The sequence below is a fragment of the Onthophagus taurus genome, chromosome 1, assembly GCF_036711975.1.
Source record: "Onthophagus taurus isolate NC chromosome 1, IU_Otau_3.0, whole genome shotgun sequence".
NCBI lineage: Eukaryota > Metazoa > Arthropoda > Insecta > Coleoptera > Scarabaeidae > Onthophagus > Onthophagus taurus.
The window spans coordinates 9,551,517-9,560,800 of record NC_091966.1 but is presented as its reverse complement, the minus strand read 5'-3'; the positions used below and the strand labels follow the sequence as shown (position 1 = coordinate 9,560,800).

General features: G+C 30.4%; 2 protein-coding genes across 5 annotated transcripts; both read left to right on the top strand.

The window, feature by feature from the left end:
* The first annotated feature begins 1,167 nt into the window (after positions 1 to 1,167).
* LOC111417364 (uncharacterized) lies at positions 1,168 to 5,662 on the top strand. Its single transcript, XM_023049616.2, has 6 exons — positions 1,168 to 1,462; positions 1,526 to 1,676; positions 1,737 to 2,694; positions 2,752 to 2,953; positions 4,563 to 4,755; positions 4,809 to 5,662. Exons 1-6 carry the CDS (start codon positions 1,455 to 1,457, stop codon positions 4,959 to 4,961), a joined length of 1,665 nt encoding a protein of 554 aa, XP_022905384.2. The 5' UTR covers positions 1,168 to 1,454; the 3' UTR covers positions 4,962 to 5,662.
* A 90-nt stretch (positions 5,663 to 5,752) lies between these two features.
* LOC111417365 (methionine sulphoxide reductase A) lies at positions 5,753 to 9,238 on the top strand. 4 transcript variants are annotated; one of them, XM_023049618.2, is made up of 6 exons: positions 7,868 to 7,954; positions 8,014 to 8,142; positions 8,360 to 8,527; positions 8,584 to 8,704; positions 8,759 to 8,895; positions 8,949 to 9,238. In XM_023049618.2, the coding sequence occupies exons 2-6, from the start codon at positions 8,069 to 8,071 to the stop codon at positions 9,181 to 9,183; spliced, it is 735 nt and encodes a 244-aa protein (XP_022905386.2). In that variant the 5' UTR covers positions 7,868 to 7,954; positions 8,014 to 8,068; the 3' UTR covers positions 9,184 to 9,238. The 4 variants fall into 4 exon arrangements, with proteins under 4 accessions (XP_022905388.2, XP_022905387.2, XP_022905389.2 ...); XM_023049620.2 differs by lacking the exons at positions 7,868 to 7,954; positions 8,014 to 8,142 and adding an exon at positions 5,753 to 5,953; XM_023049619.2 differs by lacking the exons at positions 7,868 to 7,954; positions 8,014 to 8,142 and adding an exon at positions 7,335 to 7,431.
* The last annotated feature ends 46 nt before the right edge of the window (positions 9,239 to 9,284 follow it).

The window sequence follows — 9,284 nt, the reverse complement described above, 5'->3', positions numbered from 1 at the left end:
GCCCTTGTAATCGATTGAAGCAACAGTTGTTTCCAAAACAAACAGAGCTAAAGACAACACAGATACTTGAAAACATACATATAACCAGATCTTTAAACACGGCTGTTTCTGTCATACTTTACTTCCTAAACTGGTTGTAAATATTACAAATGTCTTTTCAACTTTTATAATCCAATATTACAAGAATATCCACAACTTTAACGGCATCATCAAAAAAATTTTGGTTCACGTCGTCCAATTCCTTGAAAAGTTCTTCAAAACGTCGGGCGTCTTGTTTGTGTCTTAAAGTTTAAAAAAAAGTGATTTTATTGATAAAGTTGTAAAGTCCAAACAATTAAATCCTGTTGAATAACTATTTGGACTTTCATGGGGGGAAATTAGCAATATATTAAATAGGAAAATAATTCATTTGGAAAGTTTTTAGTTTCTGCCATATACCAATTTTTGGTAAACTTTTTTTTACTGATAATTATCAAACCCTATGGTTCTCAAAGCTTATTCTTTGATAGAACCTTTATCGCTTAACGTCCAGAAATAAAATAAGGTGTTTTTTGAAGTTTCTTAGTTTTCTGACAAGTTCCACATAACCTAAATTTGCAATTTTCTCTTAAAGATTTTTCTTTCAGTCATTTTTTTTAATCAAAGCGCACATTTCATGATTCGAATCATAAAGAGAGTCATAAACAGAGCATTTTAATGGTAATTTAAGATATAAATCATTCAGTTGCAGTTCAAAATAAAGAGGAAAAGTTTTTTTAAAGTATCTAGTTTTTAAAAGTCATGGTAATTTTTTGAAGTTTATTTAATAATGATTAAAGTTTATTACCATTAATACCGCTTAATTAACTTATTAATATTAGTTTTATCTATGTCCATACACTTTTCTTAATTTCACAAGTTTGACAAATATGTTGAAATGATTGACATTTAACTATTTTAAGTGTCAACTGATAAACAACAAGAGATGGCGCGATTATCATAACATAACTATGCAGATTTTATTAGTCGTTTCTTCATTAATTATTTAAATCCATAAAATAAAAGTTTAATTTAATAAATTTAAAGAAAAAGATCCATCTATTAAAGACTAGTTTAAATATAAATTAAATCTTTTAGTTCCTTTGGAAACACTTGTTTGATTAGATTGGCATCACTGTAATTTTTTCCTCTAACCTGCCAAACAAAACAATTTTACAAATTGACGTAAAACCTTTTAGAGGTATTTTAACTATTTATAAATTCCGACAAATGTGATATTTCGCGACCATACTTTGTTACGTGCATTACCCGAACGCAGCAATAATGTATCCCAAGTACAAACGATCGAAATCCTAGCGTAACATTCGATTTAAGGGTAAAATAGTGAGGTTTAAACATAGTTATTATAAGTGTATTATGTTTCGTTATTTATTGTGATAATAATTTCCGTCGGAACGCGTTTATTTTAATCCAAAATGGAACGGTATGTTAATCAATTCATTTACTTTTGTGAGTCACCTCTAATTTTATTCAACATCCTTTTTAGAAACACTCAAGGTGCCACTATCTCTGATACTGAACCAAGCAGTTTTGAAGGAAAAGACAAAAAATTTGAAGAACCTACTCAACCTCCCAGTCCTAATGCTCTTAAAGTCGCTGCTACCGAATGTTTAAATAGTTGGATTTATTATTTACAAGTAATATTTAATTATATTGAGTTGTTTATGAGTTAAGTATAAAATGTGGTTTTGTTTTAGATGCTAAATAGTTTATGTTCAGCTGGTTTACGTTTATCTCAAGCTTTTACAACCTTAGCTCAAATGCAAAATATTTCGCTCGCATCTCAATGTCTTGCAAGTTGGGATGAGTTGGCGAAATCGACAATAGTTGCTAGTCACACAGTGAAGACTCATATAGCAGCGGCAATGCAAGATATGATGATAGGAGAAACGTTTACAGAAGAAGACGCACAAAGACAACAAGAACATAATCAACAAATAATAACAGAAACGATTTTTACATTTATTAATTTACAATATCAATTCTCATTGGCTGGTTGTGAATGCCTTGGGGGAATGGCAATGTGTCCTTCATGTCAAACAACGGCGGGAGGAGTCCACGACCCAGAATGTAGTATGGCAACTTTACAACAATGTTTCGCACAATTAGGAGGCCCTGACGTACATTCATCGATGTCTAGTCCCCATTTAACGTCGGAAAAAGGGATTTTAGATAGTCCAAAAAGTCAAGAAATTCCAAGACCTCATCCCCCAGAACAGCATCCCCGTCAACATAGCCCTTTAAGTCAAAATCCAGAGCCCCCTCGTGGATCTTCACCATATAACGAACCTATAAGGGGAACAAGTCCTATTGGTGCTTTTGCAGATATGATTAGAGGTGCTGGCCATATTGAAAGTATAAGAGGACCTTTACCAAATCCGGGACAATTACACACAATGAAATCGCCATTTCCTAGTCGGGGATCAAGATCTCCTCTACATTTTCCTTTATTTCCCCTTAGTGGACAACGAAGATGGTCTGAAGCAGCTGCTGGGGATGTTGGAAGTGATACAGGGGATAGTACTATGAGGAGATGGTCAATGCCTTGGGATTGTGGAAGGGTTGAAGCTGCTCCTTGGCAGCAAAGGTATTTACCATCAAAATTAGCTGTTCCTGGAACGTCGTCACAAGAACGAAGTCGAAGTGCAACACCAGGTTAAAATAAAATTCTTTTTTTGTAAGTTTTGTTAATTTGATTTTTTTTCTTTTCAGATGCTTCCCCACAACCAGGTACAATAACAAGTGGAGAAGGTTTAGCTGAAGCAATACAATTGTTATCATGCAGACCAACACGATGTGTGATTCCTCATAGTCCTTATTCAGGACCAGCTTATCCAGGATATCCATCGATGGTTTGGTCAGATTCACATGAGGAACGAATTCATCGCAGAATGTATGGAAGTCATATGCAAAGGTGCAATAAAAATTTTATATTGAAGTCTGCAAATGTCAAAGTAGCTTCTTCTCCTGATCCTTATGCCTGATGGCGTCAGATAAATCTTTTCCTATTCCTCCAACCACTTCTTCCACTCCCTCCAGTTGCTGGGTAATTCCTTTATATCTGCTAGAGTCTCTTCTTCCCAACTTCTGTTATTCTTTCCTCCCAGCTCTTCCTTGGTCTTCCCTTCTTCTTCTTTTCCTTATTCTTTGCTTCAAATACCTTTCTCACTATTGTGCTATGGTTCATTCTAATTATGTGGGCGTACCAGTTTAGTTGTTTTCTCTCTATTTTGCTGATTATCTCCTCTTGATCTACTCCCAGTCTTATTTACTCATTCCTTATCCTATCCCACTTCGTTCTCTCCACTATTTTCCATAAAAATTTCATTTCAATAGACTGCCTAAGTGTGATGTCACAGAGATGGGCGGAGCTTATATCGTCTCCAAACAATTTCGTTGCTAACGATAAATCGCCATAAAAATGTCGCTGGAAATGTCATTTAAAAAGTTACTAAGGCTCGTACTACCATCTTCTGGTTAAGCTATCTAAGGGATTATTACCACAGTTACGGCTATTTTACGCTAATGGACCTTAGGTCCATTACTACCATCTTTTAGTTAAATGTATCTTATTGATAAACCCATCTACTAGCCAACCAGAGCGCGTAAAATAGCAATAACCTTGGTAATAATCCCTTAGATAGTTTAACCAGAAGATGGTAGTAATGAGCCTTAGTTTATTTTATTTTAACTAATAGACTGCCTAAGTCTGACGTCACAGAGGTGGACAGTTGCTAAAATAACCCGCCAAAAAATGTCATTTCAAGTGTCATCACTTAGTTTATTTTATTTTAACACTAATGGAAAATTGCATATGGTGATTTACCATTAGCAACACAGAAAATGTTTGGAGTCAGTATAAGCTCCGCCCATCTCTGTGACGTCAAGGCTTAGGTTGTCTATTGCATATGGTGATTTACCGTTAGCAACGAAAATGTTTGGAGTCAGTATAAGCTCCTCTGGGATGGGATTCACTGTCATATGTTAATATTGGGACTGCCACCAAGTTTGTACACTTTCAATTTTATCTTTTTATCTATCTCCTTATTCCCAAAAGTTGTTCTGTTTAGAGTATGATATACGTTGTTTGTTTTCCTTATTCTTGCATTTATCTCTAAATCTATCCTTCCATCTTGTGATATTATACTACTCAACTACTCATATGATACTTCTTACATCATTTGTTCCTTAATAAATATTTCTTTGCGGTTATTTCTTATTTCCTCTTTATTTATTATCACGATTTTACATTTATTTACATTCAATTCTAGGCCCATCTTCTCAATTTCTTCTGCCCATATTTCAACCAACTTTCTTCTCTTTTTATGGTTCTCTGCTATCAGCACTATGTCGTCAGCATATAGTAAATTATCTATTTTTAGTGGTTCCAAACTTTTATAACCTATTCTTGTTTGATATTTATTTGTTCTTGCTATCCTTAGGGTAGATTATGGTAGCATTTATTTATTTTATTATTTTCTTGAATTTTTTTAATTATAATTATATTAAATTTTTATGTCCAGAGGAAATTGGCAATCAATTGATGTACCAAGTACTAGTGGTATTCAAGGTGCAGATCATTTCGATATTTTTCCACAAGGTTTTCCATTAACTTCGCGTAAAAGTAGTTCTTCAACAGATTCGTCTTCGTGTCTTTCCATTCATAGTAGATCTACGAGTTCGTCTGAGCGAGGTTCTGAAGGATATGCGGGTGGTGTAAGTTGAAAATAAATTATTTGTATTAAATTTTTATGGTGATTTTGTTCTAGGATGCTTTAAGAATGCATCAAAATTTTTATTCAATGTGGAGTGGAAACGAACATCTTCCATTTATTCGTCTGCCAGAATCTCAAGAGCCTCAAGATGATAGCGACACAGAAGATACACCGACGGAATCGAAAACTTACCCCAAACCAACTTAAATAAGTTTTATATTGTTTTGTTTTGTTGATTGAATTTATTTCTTGCCCAATTTCAGACAGTATTAATAAGATCTAAGCACTGTCAATATTTATATCTTATTTTAATTAATTAATTTGATTTTTAAAACAAAAAGTTTATGGATTTCTTAAATCTTTATTCATTTGAATTGTTAAATTAAAAAAGAGAGTAATATTTTTATTTAAAAAACATTGAAAATTATTTAATTAGTAGCATGTTGAATGATATTTATTAGGGGCCAAATATTTTATACCTTTGTATACATCAGTGGTAGGTGTGCGTAATGTCTTTAAGTGTGATAGGCTATGGATTTATTACTCAGGTCTTTTATTACTTGATAATTATTAATCTCTAATCATTTCCATTTTACGCTTTATTATTTATTTATCAATCATTATTTATTCCAATCAGACATAATTAAAAGATTCAACAATAATAGTTTTAGTGTCTAGTTAAATATTTGAAAAAATAGAAAATTTTGACAATCAGTCTACATTTGTAGGATTAAACCCATTTTTAATAAAGTAAAAAATTATTTAGGATATATAATTAGTTATATTCAAGACAAATTAACATGTTTTATAATATTTTATGTTTCAAAATGCCCTTTATAAATTCTAAATGAGATATTAATTTTGAGTTAATATAGATATTTAGATTAATAAATATATGCTCAAATTAAGGAATATAATTATTTGAATTGGTGTCTAAATATCATATATTATTAGATCCATTGCAATAGGTATAACAGACGCAATATCTGTTGATAATGAAAAAAATAAAGAGCATTTTGCTTTATTTTTAAAAGTAATGATAAGAATATAAAACGTTTATGTTCCAATGAAAATCGTTAAATTAATCTTGTTGTTAAGTTTGATTCTTTTTGAACATTTTTGTATTAACAGATTCTTTCTTAAACAGTTATACTCGATTTTATTGAATGTCTTATAAAATTTGATTGATCTTATTAAAAGTAAGTACAATATTTTCAAATAACACATCTATGCAATACTTATTTATATCTAGTCAATTAAAAATGATCATAGTATATTAAAAAAAAGAAAGAATATTAATTTTTGTAAATTGAAAGTTTATATAATTACGTTTTAATGCTCTTTAAAAGTTGATATTTATGAATCATTACAATTTTTGTGATCTTGATGTAGTCTTTAGAAAATATGAGACCAATAAATTAGCTTGAACTAATTCAAATGTATTTTAATATTATCGTGGAATTAAATTTAAATAAAAAAGATCCCTTGTGAAAAATTAATATAATATATACGATATTAATCGCAATATAAGTACAGTATAAAACTTTATTTAAAGTAGAGGTAAAACCAGAAACATCTAGGTTGTGCCATGCACCTTCGTCACAATTGAAAGGTAAGAGCGCTGCTAAAATGCTGCGAAGAATATCCTTGGGAGTAATTTATTTTGATTCCATTACTTTTTCGTCGTGAAATAACAACTGTTTACTGCTGATAGTCATGTAGCGTTAATTCTTTTTTATGTTTTGTCAAGTCAAGTCTCTACAAAGGCCAATTTCTCGTTCAAGATTGCTTAAATTCTCCATACAGTACTTATTAATTCTGTATCAAGTCTGTATTAAATCTCTAATATGCAACATGGTGTGATAGAAGCTTAATTTAACCACTAAACTGCCCACATTCATCAAAACTGCACAGAGATAATTCCATATAAACTCTACATCATCACTGCAATTTGGTATATTCCTATGAAACCAAATCGAGACTGCATTGTAGATGTGCAATGCAGTCTCGATAGTTTATTAAGACTTCTTCTAGTTTAAATTTATACAAATTCGCTAAAATCCCCATAAAATCTACATTATACCTCCTGGCTTGATAGACGCAGCTAGCTTGTATCACTAATTTAAATCACTTTCATGCATGTATCAAGTCAGCATGGAAATAACATCATATAAAATGTACATTTTCTCTGAGATCTAATGATTTGAGTTTATGTGAAACTTTTAATTTAAAATGAGTTTTATATTTAATCCCTGAGCGCCTCTTTGTTTTAAAACGGTTATTTTATCAACGTTTATGAATTCAAACAGTTCAAGGTCATGAATATACTCCCAATGAATTCTACCGCTTCTTATAAATCCATTTCAAAACGTTAATTCATAAGATGACAAAATGAATATTATATGCTGATATGGAATTAAAATACAAGATCTTTCACGGGGTCTCAGGACAGATATTAAAAATAGGTATTATTCGAGACTTTATTTTATAATATTTAAATGGTAACGATTTAACTATTAAACTGTTACAATATTAGAATGTGTTTATAAATAAAAAATGACGTTGAATGTTTAAAAATACGTTGTAAGTATAGATTACGAAATAACGGTTGTAATTTCAAGATGTTTGGGTTCATTCATAATCTGTTTCACCAAACATTCCAAAAAATTCCTTTCAGGTAAAGCGTTTTTTATTAATAATAAGCCACATTAAAATGTAAGATTTATTTAAATAAGTATATCAATTTATATTGTGTAATTCTTGATAAAAAGGGATATCCCGCTGATTTCTTTTTTATTGCGCAAGGCTTTGTAGCGATTTTTTGTCCCAGTTACAATTAAACTGTTGTAGAATTCAGTTGTAATTGGGATGTAAGTAAACAAAGCTATTTCGTTAAGATTAAGTTATTTTATTTTATATTTATAAAGGCTTTTATCTCCATATGTTAGGTTATAGGAATGAATTGATTTGACCTACATAGATACTTTCTTTTGTGTATTACATTTTTTATAAATTTATAATCAATGTTAAATAATATAACGTTTTCAAATTTAAAAACTCAATTTTGAATGATTTTTTATGGTGCGTGATAACTTGTTTGAAATTTTTTTGTCTGAACAGTATGAAATCTTGTGTAACACTGAGGATTTTAACGTTGTAGGATTAGAGTATAAACATAAAAGATACGTGACAAATTTCAGGTATAACAAATACACTTTAATAAATTACCAAAGATGAATCATTAAATTCATAATTCCAGCTTTAGTGTTATATTTTGCGCGGATTCAATGAGAACTGTGTTTAAGTGATTTAAAATGTTAGGAAAATTAATATCTATTCTTGTGATTCCTATTATGGGATATTATCTTATTAATTATTTCAATATCAGGTAGGTAAAGTAAAACCTAGTTTTACATTACTGCTTTAATCAAAAAATATCTAAACAAAACGTTCAAGGTATCAACAATCAAGATAAACTCAATATCAAATAGCGGTAATATTTCATTTCCTTATTTATTCAAACTGATAAAATATTTTCCTCAATCAAAATTGTAAATCATTTAAGTTAAAAATAAATCAGCAAATTTTATTTCCTTTTCTATTAGTACAATGGGACAAGTACTTCACGAAGTAAAAGTACCCGTCCAAAAGGCTACTTTTGGAATGGGATGTTTTTGGTCTAACGATGCTTTATTTGGTGGCACAAAAGGTGTTATAAGAACCGTCGTGGGATACTCAGGAGGAACATTTCCAAACCCAACTTATAGAAACTTGTAAGAAAAAGGAATTTATTTTATTAATTTACTTTAAATTCTTATTTTTATTGAAGAGGTGATCACACCGAAGTAATCCAAATCGATTTTGACCCAAAAACCATAACCTATGAAAATTTATTAAAATTGTTTTGGGAAAATCACGAATATGGAGTAACAACAGTGATTAAAAGACAAGTAATAAAAAACCTGAATTAATACACAAATTTTGCATCAATTTTATTATTTTAGTATATGTCTTTAATATTGTATCATGACGAGGAACAACGGAAAATAGCTGAGCAATCTCTTAAAGAGGAAATGAAAAATCATAAAGGAAAAATTACAACAGAAATAGCACCCGCTGGAGCGTTCTATCCTGCTGAAGAGTCAGTTTTTTAACCGATAAATAAGTCCAATAATTCATTTGATTTTTTTTTAGTTACCATCAAAAATATAGGTTGCAAAAACATGCAGTTCTTTGTCAGTCTATTAATTTAACACCAGAGTTATTACAAACATCGTATGCTGCTGCTAAATTAAATGGTTTCTTAGCTGGAGTTGGTGATAAAAAAACTTTTGACGATGAACTAAAGCAACTCGGTTTATCTCAAAAATTAAATGAGTATGTTAAGAAGCAGTGGGAAGATAATCATGGAAATGGATTGTATTGTTAAATTAAACTTTATTTTTATTTTAATAATGTTTTTATAATAAATTAATGGTATCATATATTTTCCTCTGTTTATTCAGCATCGTTGAAAAAATTAAGCGAAAT

What these genes read in the sequence shown, in the direction of transcription:
- LOC111417364 (XM_023049616.2), top strand. An exon ending in GTTGGATTTATTATTTACAA is followed by an intron (nt 1,677 to 1,736) that starts GTAATATTTAAT and finishes GTTTTGTTTTAG; the next exon opens with ATGCTAAATAGTTTATGTTC. An exon ending in CTGAAGGATATGCGGGTGGT is followed by an intron (nt 4,756 to 4,808) that starts GTAAGTTGAAAA and finishes ATTTTGTTCTAG; the next exon opens with GATGCTTTAAGAATGCATCA.
- LOC111417365 (XM_023049618.2), top strand. Translation starts at nt 8,069, where the DNA reads ATGTTAGGAAAATTAATATCTATTCTTGTGATTCCTATTATGGGATAT. An exon ending in ATTAATTATTTCAATATCAG is followed by an intron (nt 8,143 to 8,359) that starts GTAGGTAAAGTA and finishes CTTTTCTATTAG; the next exon opens with TACAATGGGACAAGTACTTC. An exon ending in CAACAGTGATTAAAAGACAA is followed by an intron (nt 8,705 to 8,758) that starts GTAATAAAAAAC and finishes TTATTATTTTAG; the next exon opens with TATATGTCTTTAATATTGTA.